We start from the raw sequence: 25,385 nt of genomic DNA, 5'->3' as shown, positions 1-25,385 counted from the left end.
AGTGAGGTGTTAAAGTTCCCCACTATTATTGTGTTACTGTCGATTTACTCTTTTATAGCTGTTAGCATTTGCCTTATGTATTGAGGTGTTCCTGTGTTGGGTGCATATATATTTATAATTGTTATATCTTCTTCTTGGATTGATCCCTTGAACATTATGTAGTGTCCTTCCTTGTCTCTTATAACATTCTTTATTTTAAAGTCTATTTTGTCTGATATGAGTATTGCTACTCCAGCTTTCTTTTGATTTCCATTTGCATGCAATATCTTTTTCCATCCCCTCACTTTCAGTCTGTTTGTGTCCCTAGGTCTGAAGTGGGTCTCTTGTAGACAGCATGTATATGGGTCTTGTTTTTATTCCCATTCAGCGAGCCTGTGTCTTTTGGTTGGAGCACTTAATCCATTCACATTTAAGGTAATTATTCATATGTATGTTCCTATTACTATTTTCTTTAAAAAATTACTTTTATTTTTATTTTATTTATTTTTGGCTGTGTTGGATCTTTGTTGCTGCACATGGGCTTTCTCTAATTGCACCGAGTGGGGGCCACTCTTTGTTGCTGTGCCCGGGCTTCTCACTGCAGTGGCCTCTCTTGCTGCAGATCACGGGCTCTAGATGCATGGGCTTCAGTAGTTGTGGCGCGCAGGCTCAGTAGTTGCTCCGCAGCATGTGGGATCTTCCGGACCAGGGATCAAACCCATGTCCCCTGCGTTGGCAGGCAGATTCCTATCCACTGGGCCACCAGGAAAGCCCCCTATTACCATTTTCTTAATTGTTTTGGGTTTGTTTTTGTAGGTCCTTTTCTTCTCTTGTGTTTCCTGCCTAAAGAATTTCCTTTACCATTTGTTGTAGAGTTGTTTTAGTGGTGCTGAATTCTCTTAGCTTTTGCTTGTCTGTAAAGCTTTTGATTTCTCTGTCAAATCTGAATGAGATCCTTCCCACTAGAGTAATCTTGGTTGTAGTTTCTTCCCTTTCATCACTTTAAATATATCATGCTACTCCCTTCTAGCTTGTAGAGTTTCTGCTGAGAAATAAGCTGTTAACATTATAGGAGTTCCCTTGTATGTTATTTGTCATTTTTCCCTTGTTGCTTTTAGTAATTTTTCTTTGTCTTTATTTTTGTCAGTTTGATTACTATGTGTCTCAGCATGTTTCTCCTTGGGCTTATTCTGCCTGGGACTCTCTGCGCTTCCTGGACTTGGGTGGCTAATTCCTTTCCCACTTTAGGGAAGTTTTCGACTATAATCTCTTCAAATATTTTCTCAGGTCCTTTGTCTCTTCTCCTTCTGGCACCCCTATAATGTGAATGTTGTTGCATTTAATGTTGTCCCAGAGGTCTCTTAGGCTGTCTTCATTTCTTTTCATTCTTTTTTCATTATTCTGTTCCATGGCAGTGAATTCCAACATTCTGTCTTCCAGGTCACTTATCTGTTCTTCCGCCTCAGTTATTCTGCTATTGATTCCTTCTAGTGTATTTTTTTATTTCAGTTATTGTATTGTTCATCTCTGTTTGTTTGTTCTTTAATTCTTCTAGGTCTTTTTTAAACATTTCTTGCATCTTCTCAATCTTTGCCTCCATTCTTTTTCCAAGGTCCTGTATCATCTTCACTATCATTATTCTGAATTCTTTTTCTGGAAGGTTGCCTATCTCCACTTCATTTAATTGTTTTTCTGGGGTTTCATCTTGTTCCTTCATCTGGTACATAGCCCTCTGCCTTTTCATTTTGTCTGTCTTTCTGTGAACATGGTTTTCGTTCCACAGGCTGTAGAATTGTAGTTCTTCTTGCTTCTGCTGTCTGCCCTCCGATGGATGAGGCTATCAGGACCAACTTTTCTATCATGTGGCTCCAAACCACATGTTTGGACTCATCCTTTTACCTGGACTCTGCTGAGGGTCAGTTCTCTGAGTTTCTTCTGTCTGACATGAAGAGGACCGTTAGTGCCTCCTTTCCCTCGTGGAGTATGTCACAGCTGAATGCCTACTTTCTTGCAGTTTAATTTCCACAGACTCCTAAATCTTAAAGAGCAGAACATCTCAAATCAATGTTTTGTTTTGTTTTTCCAGAGAGCCTATAAAATGTACTTTACTGTTATTTATACCTCTTGGCTTTAGAGATTCTTTAGCCATTGAAGTAACACTGTCACAGAGTCAGCGTCCACGACGAAGGCATGAAGGCTCTTTGTTTCATTTTGCTTTCTAAAGTCACCTTTTTATACTTCAAGATTATATTATTTCATGCTCTTTGTGAACATTTTTATGACTAAAAAAATATGTAAAACTCAAACCTCAGTGAAATACTAATTCATCCAGTTCAGCACTTTCAGAAGTATTTCTCATAATTAGTGAACCATCATGGCCTTGGAGCTTGAAAAGAAGAAAGGAAATTCGGGAACCTGGAATCTGATTATAGCTTCAGGCAATGTGTCAGGTTGTCCTGGGCACTTCAAGTAGTTTTTCTGAATCTAATTTCTTCTTTCTCTAAAAGGGACTTTCACATTAGACAGAGATACCGAGTGCTGATGAAGGGAAGGAAAATATAAAGAACCCTGAACTTTGAGGCATTATGTATAAGTCACATTGGTTACATTCTGGAAAGAATGTTATATATGTATCGAGGCTGGCATAAGGTGACTTTCAGGGAGAATAAAGACGGAAAGTAGTAGTAGTTGTAGTAGTTCTTATTTTTCACATGGTCTTAGAGTAGGTTTCTTTTAACACACAGCACCGCTGCTTGGTTTGCAGCATAGAAGTTTGATTGATAGCCAGACATATATTACTTTATGGAGCAAATGTTTCTTTTAGTGAAAGAGAAATTGAAGTTTGGTAAGACCCCTGAATTTTAATACAACTTAGTAAGGTAACATGAGCCATCCTGTTAGCATTTAATTTCTGCCTCTGGCTGGAAGCTGTGTAAGTGGCCGGGCCCTGTGTTTATCCCCACTTTTGTTCAGGAAGACACCACTGAAAATAGTTTTGAAGGGCTACATATTTTTTTCCTATGGTCTATACAATTTGTTTTGTTAAAACTTCTTTTTACAAATAATGTTTTTACTTAATAGCAAAATTAAATGAAAATTTGGGCGAAGTTTTTCTTTTAAAACCCTAGAATTTCCCCCTCTATTTTGCACTTTTGCAGTCTAGAGGAGCACTTTAAAAACAGCTTGGCAAAGGGAGCTATCACTCTGAATTTCTATAGTAATTTAAGTGCTCTAGCTGTGACCCAGTTTCTCATAGACAGATTATTCTCAGTACAAGATGCCACCGAGGGTAATTACACTAGTTATAGATAAGGTTACAACTCCTTCTGGCAAATTTCCCATCCCATTATTGGAGGAATTGTTTCATATTGTGGTATATCATTCCCTCATTACATCAAAAGTGTCAAAGGCTAAGGTGACTTAGAATGTGAATGTGTCTGAACTCTGTAGAAGATATTTTAAGAACTTGCCTCATATCTGTTAAATTATCTATTAATATCCAATTTAATGGATAAGTATTACAATGAGCATAATTTTAAAACGTATTATGCATAACAAGGTGATTTTGAGATGCAGTTAACCTTATGGTAATTGGGCCTTATTGATCAGGGCCTAAAACCTTCTCTGCCACAGAGGATTCAGTACCACATGCTTGTCTGCTCAGTGGGCAGTGGTTTTACTCTCTCATCAGGAAAGCACAGGGCTAAAGGTAAAAGAAATTAAGCGGAACTAATTTGTTTTTATTTAGTTGTTTAACCAGTCAGCGGTTGGTTTACCTTGCTTTCACTCTCCCCTTTTCGTTGGCAATGCATGAGTACACACAAAAGGAGCCAGGGGCTTAAAGGAGGGGAGAGCTGTGATACTTTGCTTTGATACTTTTTGCTTAGAGTTATCGCTTTGGAGTGTTTATTTGCCTGGCACTGTGCTGGGTGCCATAGGGTGTCCCGAGACTTAAGGTAGCACTGTTGCCTTTGGCAGTGCATGGCTAACTGGAGAACAGTGACACAGGCAAGATGACCTGTGAACAGTTCAGGCCTTAGACTGGTCTGGCTGGAAGGAGACGGGGAGCCCAGCCAAGGTGGGGCGAGGGGGCAGCAGCAGGGTTTCCCTGAGAAAGTGGGCCTGTAGGGCCATTAACAGTTACACAGGCAGGGGAGCGGAGGCAGTTCCAAGGGTGCAGCAGGAGCAAAGGCACCAGAGGGGGTACGGGCCGGGCTATGGCGAGAGCCCTGTAATTGCAGCAGACGATTATCACTTGGATTAAATGAGACCAGGCAGGAGGGCCTGAGATCCAGGCCTGGTGCCTTTGTCAGGGCCTGAGTCAGCCCAGGGTCAGTTTATAAAATGGAAGTAATGAAAGCAGTGGGCTTGTAAGAATGAGACCCAGCGTGTGAGAAGCACTAACAGAGTGCCTGTATGTGGCAGCTGCTCAGTTAATGGCCCGTTTGTGTACCTGGGGGATCCGGAATTGGTGCCGTTTGTTCCAGAGAACAGCACTGTCTTAATGAGGTTTTGAGTCTGATCTCTGACGGGTTTGCAGGATAGGCTGGAGGGGTCAGAGCTGGAGGCACAGGCTGCTCTCAGATAGGGAGCTCTTTCTATTGCCCAGCTCAGACCTGATGAGGGACAGACTGGAGAGAGACAAAACCTGTCACTAGCATTTAGAGACTGATTTTTCTGCCTGGGGACAATGAGTAGGAATGTTTCCAAGTTGAAGTCAAGATTTCCTACCTTTCCACACTTAGTGTCTTTCTTCTTTTCTGCTTATTTCATTCCCAAAGACTGGCGACCCTCTCTGTGTCTTACCTTGCTGACTAGGAATTTAATTACCAGCCACACAGTCATTACACCAGATTCCACCGCAGTGAAAGCCCGTGGCATGTTCCATGGGCAGTATTGTGATGCACACGTGTCTGCAGCACTTGGTTATCTTTAAAAGCTCTTCTTACCCCCATACCACGAAAGTTCACGGACCCTTTGGCCAGGGGCACCTGCCACAGCCTTGCCTGGAGCCGAGAAGGCAGCAGGAAGGAAAGGCCTTCTCATCCCAGGGGCCGAGCAGGGGAGGAAGTACAGGCCCTTTTTATGTGCTCACAGCATGAGAGTCCAGCGTCCCTCACAGCGCCCAGAAAGAGGCTGTCTGGAAGGTGTGACGCTCCAAGCCACCAGGGACCCTGCCTTTGAAAGACTTGAGAAGTGAGTAGAATGGACACGAGGTACCCGAGAATGAGACCTGTTCGTCAGGCCCCTGGAAGAGCCAGCAACAACTTCTCTGCTGTGTGTATGTAGGTGACATGGGGCAACTTAAGATTCACTCTGCTTTATTCCCTAAAACAGACCTCTCCCTTCTGTTAAAAAAGAAAGAAAGAAAGAAAGAAACTTGGAAGCTGGCTTATATTGCAAAAAGAACCCACCTAAAATACACTTTTATGAAGTGTTCTGCCATTCTTTTTTTCCAGATGCTCACTTAACATGACAGCCGGGGTGTAGTAAACCACAAAAGGCTACTTTAAAGGAGAGGGGTTTGGCTTAAATCCACTGAAGCAGAGCTAAAGTTGATCTAGCCATCCATCCTTAACTTAGTTTAATTATGCCTGGATGTTCCAGTTCTCTGGGCAAATTTTTGAAATACCTGAGTAGAGCAAGGTGGAGTTAAATACTGGTTTTAAATGGCTGGTTTGTTTCCTGCCTTGCAAAGAAAGTCGAAGTGGATGTCTCACAAGTTGCCACCCTCCTGCACACCAGAACACTGCCAAGCTTTAAAAGCAATTAAAAGGTTAGGATTGGTAGGGTCCTTAAATTACAGAGATTAGCGACTCAATCTGTGGATGACAGATGATACTAAGAACTCTTTGGCAACCTATAGAAGCCTCCCAGAGGGCCGTGTACCCTTCTCCTCTTTCCCCAAAGGTACAGCTTTTTTGTCTGCTCCCACAGACCACGTGCAAGGCAGGATGTTGACAGGTAGATTTTCTTAAGTACTAGCCATTAAAGTCTCAAGTCTCTTTGTGGGCCACATGAAGAGAAACCAAAATTGTTATGAATTAGAGCTAGTGTTTGGTCCAGACAGCCTCTGGGGATTGAGCAGCATAAATATATACAATTTCAAAAGCAAGATGTTCTGCACTCCATATGGGGAGCTAATGAAATGCAAATCTGATACTTCAAGTATTGTTCTCACTCTGATGTTCAACTCCTTTTCTCTTAAATGCAAAACAGAAGGACTCAGCAGAAAGACACCATAAAGTGGTTTCTTCAACTCCGTGTGAAAAGGACACAGAACTAATCTTTTTCTTTTTTAAATAAGTGGAGCTTTTCTCGTGGTAACTAGACATTTCCACAGCCAGCTGGTTTTCATCAGTGGCAGTTTCAACCTTACTTAGTGTCCCACTTCTTTGGCCTTGCATGGCTACACCATGGTGTTTGCCCTTACTTGACTCAAGAGCCTTTAGTGTCCTGGAATCTAGGGCTACCCAGGGCCCATGTGGTAGAGACCCTGATGCCGGGATACAGTTTTTCCCATCATATGTTTTACCCATGCCAACTTGGCTAAATTGTTCCAATTAAGTTTGGGAGTTTTCCATTATGATGTTCTAGTGAACATATTCATGGGAAATGACTGACTCCAGAATGACTAAATCAATCTAGAGACGTCTGCCCAGATCCAGAGTCACTGTCCACAGCCCAGGAGTTATTATGGTGCTACAACTTGGACTAGGGAAGAGAATGGGTCTTATTCTAGAACATGGACAATTTGGCACGTTGCCTAGGTGCTCTATTTGGGTTTGAAAGCATGAAATAGAAGAGAATGATATGTGTACAATAGGATTCCCAAATCTGTTCCTTCCCTGGCCTACTTATTAGTACATGAAGCAACATTCAGTTTCAATGGCAGGATGGATGGTTTTAACAAGATCATGTCAAAATCTGGAGAAATAGGACAAGCCAGAGGTGTCCAGAGTGGTTTCTTTCCTCCTTCGTGGGCTTTACGGCCACCCCTGCACTCATCCAACCCTCTCGTTTACCTGGGAGAGCACAGCTGACCGTGTATGCTTCATGTCCCCTTGTGTGGAGTGTTTCAGCTTATCGTTAGATTCTCTCAAACATTATAACCACCTTTAAAATAAGCACCATGTCTTCTAATTATTTTTTAATTCTCCCAGGTCTAATGGGTGCTCTATACAGAGAGGAAACTCTGATGAAACAATGGGTATGAGAGCACTTTGGGAAGTTTCATGATAACCCTACTAAGCGCTGTTTATTTATCAAATAGCTGCCCTTAAATATTAATGTTACATAAGTACTGCTGCTTTCTTTTTTTCTGGGTGGAAAAGTCTGCCTTGCAGAGTATACGTATAGTTTATCGAGCCCTTTCTATGGCCAGACACTATGCTAAACATGTCTCATGCATTATTTCACTTTATACACAGACAAAAATCCTTTTTTTTTACATAGATTATCATTATCTGTATTTTATAGATGAAGAAACTGAGGCTGAAGAAAAAAATTTTTCCAATTTTTCTGACACTGACCAAGAAGTGTCAGAGCCAGGCACAGCCTGTCTGATGCCAAAGTCCCTTCCTTCAAATGTTACACATGAAGGCTATATGCCTTGCTCTGTATCTGTGTGTTCATGTCTTTATTCCCAGTCCTAAATGTCATTCTTCTCGAAGATCATAAACTAGAAGAACTGATCGAATAATTTACTATAACACGTTAGTGGTAGCTTATAAGGAAGTAAGATTTTTTAAATAAGTCTAGGTCTGATGCTTACAAGTAGAACAAAAGAATGACCCTATTGTTACAGCTAATAATCTGATTAAGATTTTTTTCCCTGGTTAAGACTTTTGGTTGTATGTAATAAAAACATATTTTTACAAGTATGTTTTAATTTCAACTCTTTTCACAGTCAGTACTTTGTTGTCCTGCCAGAATCAAGACATAAATCCTTAACATAAATTAGTAAATCATATGAATTAATGGTAGACAGAAAAACAGAAAATAGATCTGGGTTTTTGCTTAAATCCTTCCCTATGAGGTATTAACTAGATAAGCATTATTTGTAAAAAGAATTTGGGATTAGCAATCAAAAGTCTTGGGTTTGTGTTAGATACGGCCCCTCTGGATATGTTTGACCTTGGGCAAATCACTTAGCCATTCTGAGCCTCATTTTCTCCCTCAATTAAAAAAAAAATCATCACAGTTAATTTGAATGCCAAATGAAATAATACATATGAAAACTCCTCAGCTATACATTTTATATATCAACTATTCAGTTTTTTAACAATAACATAGATCCTGCTAACCTTCTCAAAATCCATTTTTAATATGAGAGAGAACTTTAAACACTCCTGGCACATAAGTTAAAAAGTTAGTTTTCCCCTTTCACCTTCAATTTGTGGATACTATATATTAAAGAAAACAGGTATGTGTGGGGGGTGTTTTCCCTAGTTCTCATCCTCCAATCCCTTGTTTAAGGAAACTAAATGGTAGAACGTAACAGCTTTGTTCTCTGTGTCAGCAGAGCGTTAGAAAGCCCTGGAAGAATGTTAAAGCCGTTTCAAAAGACTATTTTTAGGGGCAACATTGTCAGGAAATAAGCTTTCACTGAGAGATTTGGAGAAAAACTGGCACTTGAAGATCAACAGCTGGGACAGCAAAATGCATTACCTTGTATTAAATGTTTACGGCTCAAGCCGATATCGTTAACAACGAGTAAAATATTCTTTCTCCAGGTTGAAATTATCCAACGATGAAATCAAACGGGCAATTCTAACCATGGATGAGCAGGAAGATCTGCCCAAGGACATGTTGGAACAGGTGAGCTGCCGGGCAACGCTCAGAGCACGGGTGACACCGGACTCTCAGCAGGGAGGGCGTACTGAGGAAAGGAATCTGGTTGTTGCTGGTAGATGATTTCCTCATCTCTGAATTGAGGAGGTTGAACCAAGGTTCCACACAGCTGTCAGAAGCCTCTAGGACTTGATTCTTCCCTTGTTTCCAAAATGATGGGTGAGAAGGACGGTCCAGACTTCGTCAAATGCCTGGGACCCTCGATGCTGGAATCTGTCTCTCATGCTGCCTGCCATCAAGTTGTTACTCCTTAGCAGGTCATAGAAATCTACTAGCTTTAGTAGAAAATGTCTGTTTCACTGGAATGTTGAGAATCTCAGCACTGTGAGGTCACAGGCTGCACTGCATAAACTGAGTCATTGCTTAATCCCTGACACAATTTGTGTCTTGGTCTTGGCTCCCTGTTCCCACAACCACAGAAGCCACTGTTAACCCCCTAGCACTGTCATCTTCATCAAAACACTCGTATGTGTCATAAGGTGGGGTGTAAACTTCTTGGGGCTGGGCCTTGTCTCCGTAAGTTGTATAGCACCCTTCTTGCATTGTAAATGGCAGGAAGTTCAAATGCTGGGGATAGTAAGTATGGCGTAGATTTATACACAATCAGTATACATCCTTGTCCGTGGTACTTGAAGATAATTTGTATTCTTTATGTCCAGGCAACAAGTTGGATGTGGTGCCCTAGCCTCTCGTCATGCAGTGTTTCCATAACATGCTCCGTGCAGCCACTCCAGCTGTGTTGTGTGTTGTCAGCAGCTTAGTTCAGTTATTTCCCAAATGATACTGTTGATGATGTACTAGCAGATGCCCCAGGGATTGTTACCTATCTCTCAGTCTGGCCCTAACTTTTTCTGTGCATTGTGGGGACAGTCTCTGAATGCTCTAAGCCTGTTCTGTCTCCTTTTCCCTGCAACAGAATCATATTTTGAGAGATTTTGGTCAAGAGGCCTCCATTTGTTAGAGCCAGGACCACTTAAGGTCAACAGTGGACACAGGTGATCATGATTTCAGGCTGAACTTGAGGTATCACCTGTAAGCAGGCTCAGCTCCCAGGAGAAGAGGAAATGGATACTTTGCTCCGCTAACAGGGACCCCAGTGGAGTGCCTGTATGCGTGTGCATTTTCCACGGTTCTCACTGATTTCCCAGAAGGCCTCAGATACCAGGCAGGGAGGAGTGATGTGTGTGGTATCACCACACCTCCATGGACCCGCCCCTCCCTGAAACCTCTGCAGCTGCAGTCATCCTGGGTGAAAACTGTCACACTTAGCAGTGGAGAAACTTTTCTTGCTGTCCTTTTAAGTTTTGATTTAGCTCCCAAAATAGCTAATGACTATGTTTCCAAGTCTGTTCGGATGCTCTGTGTATAAATAGTTTAAACGTATTCCTTTTTTCGAGCATTTTTAGCTCCTCTGCCCACTCTTCCCTCCCTCGCGGAATACCAGTCAAAACAGAGCCTCTGCCCCAAGAGAGTGGAGCCCAGCTGCCCTCTGTCCCTCCCTGGCCCCCAGGTGACCCTGCGCTCCAAATGCCTGCATCAAAAACTGCTTCACCCAGAGTGAAGAACTGAGCAGAAAGCTGCTTTAGTCCTTAGGTCTTCAGCCTCTATCGATAAGGTCGTATGCTTAAAATTCCACAAGATCTGTTTACTGTGAAATTGCAACCAGCAAAATTCCTCCTTGAGGGAAAGGATTTCAGAATCTTGCCAAAAGGGCTTGTAGTGCAAATAGAACGTACTTCAAATAAATACAAGTAAGAAAATCAGTCTACTGAAGCAGAATCTGGCCAAGTGGATACTTTTGACCTGGCCTCTGCTGATAGTTGTGGGTGTCTTGCTCTCTGCTCATCTCCCAGGCTCTTTCTTTTCCTCCTTATTCTACCCCCCTTCCTCTGCTTCCTTTGCCTTCACACAGCATCCTTTACTACTCGGTATGATCTGCATTTGAGCCACATTCCACCCCTCCTCTCCTGCTGCTTTTAGCCACTGAGATCAGATCTCAGATGAGATCCATACACTCCCCTTTCTTGGGATGCACACCTTTCTCCTTATCTCCAGGTGTTTGTCTGGCTCTTCATTCCTCTCAAAACTGTCCAAACACAGTCTGTTCTTGACTCTGACTTGAGATGGCCTGAGCCTTTAGCCTGTGCCTCTCACTGTGCTCTTGTGAGTAACAAGAGACAGATGGTGTCTGTGTTATCCTGAACAGGGGCCTGTAGGCTCAGCAGGGCAGGTATGGGGGGACCCCGGAAACTAGAACTGAATTTCCTTGTCCAGAAGGAAAAATCCAAACTCAGGGGAAAAAATAAGCCTTGTCCTCTCTCTTCTTCCTTCCTTCCCTTGCCCTACTACCTTCCCTCCAGCACTGAGGAAGAACAAGAAGACACTTGTCCAGTGTTACCATTTGAACATGGGAACATCCATGCCTAGAAGCTCTCAGGCCACCAGACCTGTGAATTCCCTGGCATCTACTTCCGTCTTTCCGCCTTCCACCCCATTAGGAGAGAGGGGTGTCCCTGGCTTCTGCTCTGGCCCATCCTTTCCTTCTGCTCAGGGACCTCGCCCAGAGGGCCCTGCCCCTCTCCTCAAGGTCTTCTACCTTGCCCTCTCAACATGTAACTTGTTCAGGTCCCAGCCCTTCCCACACACACCTCTTAAGACTGCACATCCCCATCTGCTACTGTCCTCTTTTTTTTTTTTTTTTTTTTTTTTGGTGGTACGTGGGCCTCTCACTGTTGTGGCCTCTCCCGTTGCAGAGCACAGGCTCTGGACGCACAGGCTCAGCGGCCATGGCTCACGGGCCTAGCTGCTCCACGGCATGTGGGATCTTCCCGGACTGGGGCACGAGCCCACATCCCCTGCATCGGCAGGCGGACTCTCAACCACTGCACCACCAGGGAAGCCCCTCCTCTCTTTTTTGACACAGCCAGTTCTTGAAAGCTTGTTCACTCTTCCTCACCTCACTGCAGTCCGTCCCCCTCACCTCCCTTAAGCTGTTCTCACTAAGGATACGAACTTTCTTGTTGACAAAGCCAGGGAGTACTTTGCAGTCCTCATCTTCCTTGACTTATTGGTGGTGTGTGACACCGATGGCCACTTGCCCCATGGTGAAACACCTCTTCCCTTGGCCCTGTGATTCCACATAGGCCCCTCCACTGCCTTCTACGAAGGTTCCTCTTCTTGTTCTCATCGCATCAATGCCAGCTTCTCTCCAGCCCTGCTTTTTTCTCTTGATGGGCCCCCTGGTTACCTTACTCACATCCATGCATGTTGTAACCCACACCAAAGCTTTGTCTTCCAGATTTCTTTGGGATTTCAGACCCATTTGTCCACCTGCCTACTAGAAATCACAACTTGGTTCTCTTGCCAGTATTTCAAACACTAAATTCACCTTCTCCTCACCCACCTTCCTCCAACCTTCTCCTCCTGGGTTCCCTGTTACACTCTGTGTACATCATTGCCCAAGCCAGAAGCCTGGACCTCATCCTTTTGACCCTCATCTACCACAGTCGACAAGTCAGGCCAGTTCAAACCCCATAAATATCTCTAGAACCTGGCCACTACCCATTCCAGGCCACCACCGTCTCTCACCTGGATTACTGCATCAACAATCTAATCACAACCCCCAATACTTTTGATCCTTTCTAGTTCTTTCTCCATTCTGCAGGCAGAGTGTTCTTTTCAAAGTGCAAACTCATTCCCCTACTTGAGATTTTAAGTTACATCCCATGCCCTCAAAATAAAGACTGAATTTTTTGCAAGGCCCTTGCTCCTCCCTGACCTTGCCCACTGCTGCCCTCCCCCACTGCTGTGGTGGCCGCTCTTCCTCCTGTGTAAGTGCTGCACTGCCCCTTCCAGAACCCAGCATGATAAGCACTCTGCCTGGAATATATCTCCAACCTCAAACCGTTCATCTCCTTCCCTGTAGTTCCAATTCTCTTTCTCTGCTGGTGGTACCCAGACTGACTGCCTTTTCTGAGCTACCTTAATTAAATCCAACGAACCTGCTAAATGGACCACCCAATGCCAGCATCAAGTTTATGGGGAGGATCTCAGGGTCCAGAAGCTCAGTGTAATTTTTTTTTAAAAAAGTCCAAGAATATTTGATCTAGAAAATAGCACACAAACACAGCCCTGGGCATACACATACACGTTTGTGCCTTTAAAGAAAATTAGACACATACAGAAGTGCTTTTCCTACTTTAAGTATTATTGCTATCTCTTCCACATTCCATGCTCATTTCTTCATCCAAAATAAAATATGGAATCAAAAACTTCACATCCCATTGTGTTCCTCTCACCTAACTCTACATGGAGCAAAAAATGAGATGGAATTAGATAAGCCAAAGAAATAAGCAAATTGATTAGAAAATACACATAAAATTACTCATTTCAGCATGATGTAATAGGAAAAAAACATAGAGCTGGAAGTTGAGACCCAGGTTCTATTTCTGAAGATCACACACACTTGCTTTATAATCCTGGGTGAGTGACCTAATCTCTCTGGACCTCAGTTGTAGCATCTTCTCATGAGAAGGTTGAATCTCCAAGGCCCCTTTCTAATGGACTATGTAAAGTGGGTCCTAGTAAAGAACTTCCCAATTCTGATTTGAGGGGCACTATAGAACACGTAGATACCAGAAATGAATCTTACACCGGTTTAACTACTTTCAAGTAAAAATAGAAAGGTTTTTTCCCATTTTATTGAAATATAATTGACATACATCACTATAAATTTAAGGTGTGTGGCCGAATGGTTTGACTTACAAATGTGAAATGATTTCCACAATAGGTTTAGTTAGCATCCATCATCTCATATAGATAAAAGTTTTTTAAAGGCAAAAAACCAAAACAACCTTTTTTTCCCTTTCTGATGAGAACTCTTAGGATTTACTGTCTTAATAACTTTCATTATATATCAAGCAGCAGTGTTAATTATAACCATGATGTTGTACACTACATCCCCGTTACCGATTTATCTTGTAACTGGAAGTTTGTACCTTCTGGCAACCTAAATGGAAAGATTTAATCACTTCATTGTATCTGAACAGTCACCTGTGAGGAGAGCTTATGAATTAAATGTTAAAACTTCATCTTGGGACAAATTTAACTGAAAGCGTGAAAAATTAGGGCAAGAATTTAAATTATAAACCTCAGTTTCAATATTTGCATGTACTTTTTAGCTCTTGAAATTTGTTCCTGAAAAAAGTGACATTGATCTGTTGGAGGAACATAAACATGAACTGGATCGGATGGCCAAGGCTGATAGATTCCTTTTCGAGATGAGCAGGTGAGTTTGAAAATGTTTCAAAAGCAAAGATGGGGCTTCCCTGGTGGCGCAGTGGTTGAGAGTCCGCCTGCCGATGCAGGGGACACAGGTTCGTGCCCCGGTCCGGGAAGATCCCACATGCCGCGGAGCGGCTGCTCCCGGGAGCCATGGCCGCTGAGCCTGCGCATCTGCAGCCTGTGCTCCGCAACGGGGGAGACCGCAACAGTGAGAGGCCCGCGTACAGCAAAAAAAAAAAAAGCAAAGCAAAGATGCCCCTGGCCTTTCTAAGGAAGTGAATCTTTTGATTCCTGTTGAATTATCTGGGCCAGTTAACCTGCCTTAACTTGAAGCCTTTTTAAATCCCCAAATCTGCTCACGTCTGAATTGTGTGGAACTTGATTGTTTTGTTTATGTGAGTTCTCGCCCATGGGTGAGCCAGGGTCAGAGTTTCTTCACAGTTATCTCTATTCCTGGGCCTCTTTGGCTCAAGTACTTTGACCTAATCAAGTCATAACTTTTCTGGGTTCTAGTCAGTGTCATTCTCCTCAGCACTTTGATCCCTTGGGATTCTAGCCCACTCCTCCTTATACCTCAACATCTCAAGGTGGTTGTAAAATAGAAAACAATGGGCAGACTCAGAGGTATCAACGTAGAGCCCACATAACTAAATAGCCAGGGTCTGGATGTCAAATCATGACACACGCAGACATCACTAATCGATCGTGGCACTCTTCCCACGGAACCTTGGCAAGCTTTCTCAACCCTTCTCCAGAAAGCCCCGCAGCAGCTGCTGCTCCGTAATTGAGTTTGGCATGTGAGCTGAGTTGCTTTGCCATCCCAGGCCTAGCGAATTGATTCTGCATTGGACAAGGACCAGTGATCCTGAAACTCTCAGTCAACCCCAGGGCAGAGCTCCTCCCCTGAGTGCCAGTGGCCTACATGGTGGCCAAGGTGAACATACCACTCTGCATTTCTGCCATATCTGGACTTATTTTTGTTGTTTCACCTCAACTTGCCATTTTGCATACTACTGTAGAACAAAGGATGGTTTTGAAATTTTGACACGTATGCCCAGCAACCCTTTGTGTAGACAAACACATGGCCACCTGCAATAACTGCGCCTTAGTAACTGTCTAGATGTTTGCATGCGTCTTAATCCTGCTATCAGCCCTGCCAGGAGGGCTGTCAGGCAGGGAGGTATTCTCTGCTGGCAACTGGAGGAGTTAAGGTTCCTGCCCAAGGTCACCTAATAAGAGCAGAACCTGGCCTGCATCTGTCTGATTTTATGGTATAGTTTTGGATGAGGGCTGATCGCTAGTTCTACTGGACTGAAGTTTCCTCCGGAGAGCAGGTTAGACAGTGAGTTCAGAAGGCCTGGGCAGGTATGCCCACCCTCACCCGCTCAGAAACACCAAGCAGCCTGTATTGGTGGTGATCACAGGCCAGTGGCCTGTTATCTCTAGTTGCTAGTCGCTATCCTGGAAGGCAGAGCTTTCCAGCCCTGAGAGGTGCAGCTAGGGACCTAACTGTGAAGAAAGAGGAAGGTTTGGGGATGTGAGTGGGGAGAGGATGGTGTGAGGAGAGAATGCCAGAGACAAGTTTTACCCTACAGTTCTGCAAGGCACACTTTGTGGCAAGTGAAGCACCATGGCAGGAGTGCAGGCAACTGCCCTTCATTTGCAGCAGAAGCGGGGAGTCTTTACATTTTCATTCCTTTTTATCACTTTTCTGTTCTCAAGAGCTACTAGGACTCTGAGGAAGTGAAGGGGGCTTTAGTCAACGGCAGTTAGCTCTCACTTTCTTCTAGCAATTGCATAAGCTGATTGGAGCTAAGGCCCTGCTGCACTTGCCCGAACACTCCCTGTAGGGCACTGGGAAATGGGCTCTCCAGGTGCAGTTGGCCTCAGGCCCTGTGCTCCTGTCCAGGAGAGGAACTCTGTGTGTGTGTGCGTGTTGGGGTGGGAGTGCTCTAAGTTACCATCACCTCCATATTCATTGAGTGAACATACGTGTATTAAGTACATGTTCATTAGTTGATGCTTGCTCTTACAGAATCAATCATTATCAGCAAAGACTGCAGTCGCTGTACTTCAAAAAGAAGTTTGCAGAGCGTGTGGCGGAAGTGAAACCCAAAGTGGAAGGTAAAGTCAAGCTGCCCAGACTGGCAATGATGTTCATCTCAAGTACCCATTTACAAGTGCAATGCAAGTGCATATAGTAAACTGGATCCCTTTGGTGATTTTTTTTTTTTTTTGCTTGAAATCTGTTGGAATTCTGGCAGATAATTACTTAAGGTCTGTCCTTGGCTTGATGGCCTAGCCTGGGTTCTGGAACTCACAGCACACTCCCTGGACTCCTCTGCAGAACTGGGCTTTTGCTATCTGGGTATTGGTGAGGAATTTATTTGATCGCTACTGGCATTAAACCTACAGTTAGCTTTCTTGTAATGGGGCCTTACTGGATTTTTCTGAGGGAAGATTTGAGGCTGATACATGGTTTGATTTTGAGGCTGTTAAATTTTTAGGTGCTTGAAATGTGGGCAACTGAAGAGCACAGCCACAGAGTGCAGGCTGACTTTGGGGTCCTGATGACACCTGCCAGCTGTGACATGTCACACATTTGCCCAGTTTTTCTATCAGTGGAATTGATCAACTGTCCTGTGATCTGACTCACACCAGGCAAGAAAGGGTTTGCAAAGGAATGTGGAAAAGGCAGTAGCTGCTCTATGTATTCCTAACTGCTTATGGTCGGTGAGTCAGCCAAGAAAAAGACTGCGGAAGGCTAGGACTGTGCACCTGTCTCTGGGGCTCCTGAACAACTTGAGCTGGCTCTCCTCGCCCCCTTGCTCTTGGCTTCTGGTAAAGGTGTTCGGAAAGTGCTCCCTGGTAGTCTAACAGCCCCATCTTCCATCTCCAGTATCTGTTATCAGGTGTGTGCATTTAGGATGGGTATCATTGAAAAGTCTTGTTGTAATAGTTTTATGTATTTTGTTTTGAAGCAATTCGTTCTGGTTCAGAAGAGGTGTTTAGGAGCAGTGCCCTGAAGCAGTTGCTGGAAGTGGTTTTGGCATTTGGAAATTACATGAATAAAGGCCAAAGAGGCAATGCATATGGATTCAAGATATCCAGCCTAAATAAGATTGCTGACACAAAATCCAGTATCGATAAGTAAGTATGGAAGATCTGGGAGCTTAGGTCGGGGCTCAACTTTGTACGCTCTGGTCCTCCTGGGCCTCTTCATCCCAAAGTGTCTGGTCTGCACTTCTCCTCTCCTGCTCTTTCCTTCTCCACTGACTCCTCCCTTCCTGTCTCATGACCACACGTATCCCCAAGTTCCCACTGGGCCAGTTATCCTTCATTTTCATTCCACAAGGATATCATCTAGTCCAAGTTTTTTGTGTTTGGGGTTTTCTCGGGTAAACTGATTACAGTGTAATACACAAAAGACAGGTTCACTCACCGTAAAGGTACAGCTTGATGACTTTCCACAAATTGAACACATCTGTATAACTAGTGCCCAGTTCAAGAAACAGAACCTTACCAGCACCCTAGTAGCCCCCTCACGGCCTCTCCTAGTTGCTACTCCTCCACAGAGTTAAAAAACTGACAGCTGATGACAATGTGAAGTTTGTTGGCTTTGTAGGTTATGGTTTCCTTGGTACCTGGAAGCTAGCAGCTACCTTAAAAAATGACAATGTGTAAATGCATTTTGGCTGTTGGTATTCAGCTGCTCATCCCGAGACTCATTAAAATGCTTCCTACAAAGTGTGTGTTAGGTGAACAGATTCCTGTTAGAGACACCAGAAGGTGAAAATGTGCTAGTGTCATTTCCAGGTAAGGGCATTAGGCATATTAACTCTAGCTTCCCTGAGAGCTGTGTTTCCCACTGACTTGGAAGGAATTTGTTTCTAAGGTAAACTTCTCTGTAACCCGAATTATTTTTAGAAGTATAGGCTGTTCACCCTAATTATTCCCAACCAGTGAGACTTTTTATTCTATATTTTCTATAGGGTCAGTGAAGCATAGCATTATGGCAACCCTGAATCCATCGTATAAGAAACAAGCAGTGTGTTCAGTTGTGGGGCTAAACCTTATTTTTGCATTGTGTAGAAATAGATTAACAACGCACAGCTGATACGTTCTATCAACACCACCTTATTTTTCCTTGAATTTTATTATTTTTTATACAGCAGGTTCCTATTAGTTATCTATTTTATACACATCAGTGTATATATGTCAATCCCAATCGCCCAATCCATCACACCCCCACCCCCACCCCCCCACTTTCCCCCCTTAGTGTCCATACGTTTTTTCTCTACATCTGTGTCTCACTTTCTGCCCTGCAAACCAGTTCACCTGTACCATTTTTCTAGATTCCACATATATGTGTTAATATATGATATTTGTTTTTCTCTTTCTTACTTCACCCTGTGTGACAGTCCCTAGGTCCATCTGCATCTCTACAAATGACCCAATTTCGTTCCTTTTTATGGCTGAGTAATATTCCATTGTATATATGTACCACATCTTCTTTATCCATTCATCTGTCGATGGGCATTTAGGTTGCTTCCATGACCTGGCTGTTGTAAATAGTGCTGCAGTGAACATTGGGGTGCATGTGTTTTTTTGAATTATGGTTTTCTCTGAACACCACCTTATTTTTAATGTAAGCACTTGATCCTTTCAGAGCCCGTTCACATTTGATTGTCACAACAACCTGTGAGGTCCCCAGGCCAAGTGTTGTATCGCCTGTTGTCAGATAAAGAAACCGAGGCAGGGATAGGTGGCTCATTTAGCTTGTCTGAGGTCACAACCAGCAAGGTGTTTGGCCTTACAGGTATTTGACAGTTGTTCTAGTGGTCTGCCCACAGCTCTCCGCTACCAACAGACCGATTTTATTTGGAGGTTGCAGTGAGTAACTGCAGCATCTTACTTGCATATAAAGAGCAGCCATCTTTTAAGGAACGGTCTCCTCTTCAACTGGGCTTGCAGGTTGGGGAGGAAGGAAATCCTCACCACCAGTCAGTCCTATTCTCTCTCTCTGTCCCTCTCCCCTCACTCATACACACACACTCACACACACACATTTGCCCCCCACCTTCCAACTTACTGATAAGCTGGTACTTACTACATGATTATCTGCTAGTTAATGATATCAACTTTATCCAATACACAATAAGCCTTTTCAAAACAATAAATTAAAAACATTTCTGATCTTCTTCTTTTCCCTCTTCACTCTGCATTAAAGGCTTGTTTCTGGTAATGACCAGAGAGTAGTCAAATGTGAGGCTGTTTAGTTGTTTTTATTATTCAGGAATTTATCTTCACTCATATGAGGTGTTATTTGGATAGCAGACAAATGTGGTTTGCTATCCAAATGTGATCTGGTTTTAAGTCTTTCTACACTAAAAAAGGCATATATGGTTAATGAAATAAATTTCTCTAACAAAGCATTTCTCTGAAATAATGAAGGAAAATGGCATTACTCTTTCTCGCGATGGTTGCTGGGATTTTGCCTCTCATGCAGCCGGCACATGGCAGACACATAGATTCTGTGAAAGGCAAAATTGAAGTGGAACAATACAGCTGAACACCTGCAAAATAAGTGGCCAGAAGTATTAGCCACTGTTTTACTTTGCTGAGCAATGGTTTTCTAATTATTAGCGCAAGAAAAATAAGGGGAAATTTTTTTCCGTGTGGGACTCAGTTGACTCCTCTGAGTTGACTCAGAGAATAGGATTGCCTTGACCTCCAGGAAGCTGCAAGGATAACCAGAAATGGTTTGCGTTGCTACGGGGAAAAACTGTTCGGCAGCTCTGCTTTACTTTTGTTGCGGGGGGGTGGGGGGTCCTTAACCTTGTGAATTAGCAAACTGCCTAAAAATTATGGAAATGTTTTTAAAGAAATGCATTTGTGTCCTCCTGATTATGCTAACTTTCAATAGCATAAGTGGTTCTTGATTTTGGCTGTTAGTCTCAGTGGGGAGTTTTAAAAAATACCCACATCTGGTCCCACCTCATTCCAATGACTGAATCTCAGGTTGGCCCAGGCATCTGGGGTCCAGGTGATTGTAATGTGCCTCAGAGTCAGGGACCAGGGGACCAGACTACCACAGCGTGGCCTCTTAGATAGTGTTATCAGATGCCCGCCTTTTCAACCCAGGTCAGTCAGGGTTCAGCCCTGTCACCACCAAAGAGGGAGCTGGTTGTGCAGTTAGGAGCTGAAGTGTTGCTAAAATTAGGCCGCGAGGGTATCATATCCATGATGGCACAGTCCTGGCCCATTTCCAGGTCCTGCCCTGAAATAGGGGGCATTCTAACTTTCAGAAGGGAAAAATGTTATCACCCAGTTGAAAGAAACCCTTAAATGAGAATTGTCAATAATTTTCATCAGTGAGTTGCTGCTCTGTACTTTCAGACTTGAAAATTAGCTGTCCTCTCTAGTGGATTAAACATCCCTCACTCCCCACCCCACCCTGCTTGTTAGGAACTTGCAGGGCAGGCCTCGTCTTTGGGTGGATGCACTGTGAAGGGATGTCCCTTTTGGCAATGGTTCAGACCCATTTCCATCACCCATCGCATTACGCAGATTGTGAAGGATCCCCATTATGGGCCAAAAACGTAATTCTTATCCCCTGCCCTTCCCTTTCAGAAGATGTGTGCTGCTTTTGGCATGTATTTTTGTAAATCCCACGAAGGCTCTCCTCTTCTCCCTTTCTCTTAAGAATGCCTGCCTTTCAGGAACCTACACATTTTGAAAGTAATGCAGGGACGTAGCATTCTTGTGGAAGTAATCACTTGAATATACAAATCATATGCAGATATTAACCATGTTTAATACTCTCTCCTTCTGTAATTGTAGGAACATTACACTTTTGCACTATCTCATAACTATTGTGGAAAATAAATACCCCAAGGTTCTCAATCTAAATGAGGAGCTGCGGGACATTCCTCAAGCAGCAAAAGTAAAGTAAGTACTTAGAGTGAATTGTTTCAGTTTTTAAAATCCGTTGGACTGTGGTTTAGCCGTTGAGATAGTTAGCGTTGCATGAAGAGGGTCCTTCTGTTTGCTTTCCCCTGAACAGTGTATGAAATAAAGTTTGAATAGTATCCATGTCACTCAGATGTTTTACATGAGTTTGAATATACGGTTGACTCTTGAACGGTGGGGTTAAGGGTGCCGGCACCCCCCGAATCCCCACTGCACAGCTGAAAATCCAACATATAACTTCATAGCTGACCCTTCCTGTGCGGGGTTCCTCAATACCCAGGGTCCCACATCTGAGGATTCAGTCAACCACAGACCATGTAGTACATAATTATTGAAAAAAAATCTGCGTATAAGTGGACCCGTACAGTTCACACCTGTGTTGCTCAAGGGTCACTGTATACTTGTTCTAGCTGTTTCAGAATATTCCTGGATGCAGTTCCTAACTTCTACAAAACCTAATTTTCTGAGTTATGAAGAGTCTAGGGAAGCAGTGTGGTTTCACTAGTAGTTGGAAAGGGTGGTCTCTTAAAATACAGGTGGGAGCACACTTAGTTAAATGAGGATATGAGGATACATGTTTAAGCAAATGGAAGTCCTGCAGGTCAGGGTGTTGCTAGTAATTTTCCCATGTGTACACACTCCCAGAAACCAAGCAACCTTTTAATGGAAAGCAGTCTTTATGCAAATGAAGGAACTAAAAATAAAGTGGAAAATCACTAAACTTTCCCCACAAACTTCACACCACTTTTCAGAGACCTCATGAGGGGTAGGCACTTTTCCTTGCTGTTCTTCCTGCTTCCTTTTGCCCTCACCCCACCTTTTTAAAATTTACTTTTTTTTTCCGCTGCGTTGGGTCTTGGTTGTCCCGCACGGGCTTTCTCTAGTTGTGGCGATGGGGGACTACCCTTTGTTGTGGTGCATGGGCTTCTCATTGCGGTGGCAGAGCACGGGCTCCAGGCGCGTGGGCTCAGTAGTTGTGGTTTGCGGGCTCTAGAGCACAGGCTCAGTAGTTGTGGCGCACGGGCTTAGTTGCTCCACGGCATGTGGGATCTTCCCCGACCAGGGCTCGAACCCGTGTCCCCTACATTGGCAGGCGGATTCTTAACCACTGTGCCACCAGGGAAATACCCCACTCCCCTTTTTTAAAAACATATTTAAACTGCATCTTTTTGCAGTGATTTTAAAAAGCCTGATGAGCAGGCTAATTTTTTCCCTCTGTAGAGTTTGGTAGAAGTGTACCATGTAAGACATGAAATTAAAATGTTCAAGTAAATGAAGTGTCAATGAATTTGTTTACATGTGAATTCTCTGTGAGAATTAAGTTGTAATCTCTCATGTTTAAAAGCTGTCAAATAAAAAGCATTATGGGAGAAGCCCAGGAAACTTTCTCTGTTTAAAAAAAAAAGTCAATGAAAATGAAAACTAATTAGTAAAACTTTAAGAAAAATCATTGTTGATTGAAATTTAGGCCATCACCTTGTAATATTCATACTACCACAGCACTCATGAAAAGCAATATAATAACGATGAAGAGCACAGCACACACGATTGTGGATCGACTGTTTCTTTGCCTTGTCCAAAGGGAGCCACACATGGCAAGAAATTTATTTCCACATACAGTAATTTGCTTAAGTGAGATTTTTGTGAGATTGAAACATGACATATTTCTATTCTGCCCTTTTTAACCTATAAATATTATACCTGCTGGCTGTGGAAAACAAAAAACCCCGTAATTCCATACCTAAATTTCATAAGTTTAAAATGTTGCTGTCTTTCTGTGAGATCTGAACACTGAAGGGAATTTTAAACATTTAAAATGAAGTAGTGTGGACTTCCAAGCATGAAATATTTAAACTCATCATATATTTAATACAGTAAGTGTAAGTCCCATGTTGGTTACTAAAATGTTGCCATTTACAACAGCATGACTGAGCTGGACAAAGAAATAAGCACCTTGAGAAGTGGCCTGAAAGCAGTAGAGACGGTGAGTATGTTTCTCGTTCTAATTCCCAGTCCCTTCACTCTCTCTGGTGCTGGTGACGGCATCCAGCAGAGGAGTTGCTGGTTGCCTTGGCATGCAGGATAAACATTTATTGTTTAAAAAAAAGAAAAAAAATGCAACAACGAAGAAGCAAAGGCAGGCTGTGTTTAGCCTGGTGATGCAGTGGCAGGCAGCAGGATGTCATGGGGGCATCAGGGGAACAGGAACTGGGAAATCGGACCCGGAGTTCCACCACTTTCCTACCTGTGAGGCAGGACTCATGAAAGTGGATTGGCTAGAGAGTCTTCAAGGTCTTCTCGGTGTTTCTGTTTATAAATGATGTTTACTCTCAGAGCAATGGAACTTCTCTGTTGTCTTTGAGCCGGTCCCTTGGGGAGTATTTTTTGAGCACTTTGGGGGTACAGTCCATTCTCAAGGCGAGGGGATCACGATGACTCAGAATCCTTACCCTCCAGGTGTTAACAGTGGCCAGGAGCAGTCAGTCCAGTTCACCTCCTAAGTGATGACAAAGGTGCCTTGAGGAGGATCGGGGATTTAGGTTAGCCCGAGGCTTCGGGAATGGCTGGCGTGTGTGAGAGGAAGCTTCTCCTCTAGACGAGATGAATTTTGAGCTGTGGCTTAGAAGGAGGGTAGGGTGAACTTAGGTACAGAGGAGGGAGGCTGTCTCAGCTATACGAGATGACCTGGGCCCGGGCTCCATGGAAGGAAAGCAGGTCAGGGTGCCGGAGGCAGTGGAGCCGGTGGAACTAACCCAGACTGTGAGGGCGCAATGCCCCGTGGGTACCGCACGAGGGCTGCTGACAGCGCGGGGGCGGGTCAAGGTGAGAAGCCTCGCTCGGGAGAGCAGAGCTCTGGCCTGGCACTTGGTGAAGGAGGCTGGTCTGCAGGCAGCTCGGGAAGGTGCCCCACAGATCATTTATTAGTAACGCCAGGAGGACCCTCCTCTTTTAAAAATAAATTTATCTATTTTTTATTTTGTCTGCATTGGGTCTTCGTTGCCGCTTGCCGGCTTTCTGTAGTTGAGGCGCGCAGGCTTCTCAGTGCGGTGGCTTCTCGTTGCGGAGCATGGGCTCTAAGTGCGTGGGCTTCAGTAGTTGCGGCACCCGGGCTTCAGTGGTTGCGGCACGCGGACTTCAGTGGTTGTGGCTCGTGGGCTTAGCTGCTCCACGACATGTGGGATCTTCCCGGACCAGGGCTCGAACCCGTGTCCCCTGTATTGGCAGGTGGATTCTTAACCACTGCGCCGCCAGGGAGGTCCCACCTCCTCCTTATAATCATAAAACTGTGCCATAGAAAGTAGTTGACTTCATTAAAGAAACAGCTCTAATAAAAACTAGAGTCACGGTGTCTAACCTTTTCTATTTTTAATAAATTAAGGAGCATGTAAGGTTTTCTTTTTTTCCTTATTTTGGGGTAGGGGGTAGGGGTGTGTCGCTGTTTAAAAAGAGCAGTAGATACTCTTTTTTCCAGCCCCTGTGGGCTGAGAGACTGTGAGTGCGCGTGGAGGACGGTCCTCGGCTTTCAGAGGCCAAACTGGATAAGGGCAGTTTGAGACAAGGCTTGTGTTACAGTCTTCACTCTGTGGCCATTTCCTCCCAGTGGAAAGCTTTCTTGAGACTAGCATGGCAGTGACTGACAGTCCTAAAGCCTGACAATGGAGGCTCTGACCCCTGCATCTGAGCTAGTTCAGAGCAAGGCTTGAGAGAGGGGTCCCAAGGAAGTTATGTGTTTGGGGGGGTTATTAAATGTTGTTTTGCTGAAATCTCTCTAGCCCCTGGGTCATGTACAATGTAACACACTCTTCACAGAAAAGGGGCTACAGAGGCCTCCCCCTTCCTCTGGCAGCTTAAATGTTAAGAGGAAGGAAATATTGGGAGGCAGACTTTAATTCGTCGAAACATTCATGTGTCCCAGTTGTTCTTTTCACAAATTGATTACATTGCTTGAAGGTATCAAAGACAGAATTCTTATGGAATTATACATTCCTGAAACACTTTAAAATTGCTTTCACATCTCTGCACCTCACACACATACATACACTCCCTTTCCAGGTCAAAGAACTAGGATTGTGGCAATTTCTTTTAATCAGAGCAAGTTTCATGATTTATAAGGGTTTCCGCTTCTTTTCTTGCATTTGATTCCCATGATGATGTGTATATTACCCTCCTTTATTTATTTTTAAACATCTTTATTGGAGTATAATTGCTTTACAATGGTGTGTTAGTTTCTGCTTTATAAAAAAGTGAATCAGTTATACATATACAAATGTTCCCATATCCCTTCCCTCTTGCATCTC

The 25,385-nt window shown here is 43.7% G+C and overlaps 1 protein-coding gene across 5 annotated transcripts in view; it reads left to right on the top strand.

Annotated features, from left to right (window-relative positions):
- DAAM1 (dishevelled associated activator of morphogenesis 1) overlaps window positions 1-25,385 on the top strand; it is a 303,703-nt gene that overhangs the window by 263,585 nt on the left and 14,733 nt on the right. For all 5 annotated transcript variants that reach the window (XM_079909187.1, XM_079909188.1, XM_079909186.1 and 2 more), the window contains 6 exons: window positions 8,715-8,799; window positions 14,013-14,119; window positions 16,151-16,239; window positions 17,097-17,265; window positions 20,959-21,066; window positions 23,011-23,071. In XM_079909187.1, coding sequence (XP_079765313.1) covers window positions 8,715-8,799; window positions 14,013-14,119; window positions 16,151-16,239; window positions 17,097-17,265; window positions 20,959-21,066; window positions 23,011-23,071 — 619 coding nt within the window. The remainder of the gene's footprint in view (window positions 1-8,714; window positions 8,800-14,012; window positions 14,120-16,150; window positions 16,240-17,096; window positions 17,266-20,958; window positions 21,067-23,010; window positions 23,072-25,385) is intronic.

The sequence above is a fragment of the Stenella coeruleoalba genome (assembly GCF_951394435.1).
Source record: "Stenella coeruleoalba genome assembly, chromosome: 2".
In the NCBI taxonomy this organism is placed as follows: domain Eukaryota; kingdom Metazoa; phylum Chordata; class Mammalia; order Artiodactyla; family Delphinidae; genus Stenella; species Stenella coeruleoalba.
The sequence above is the reverse complement of the archived record's forward strand: the minus strand, read 5'-3'. Positions and strand labels throughout refer to the sequence as shown.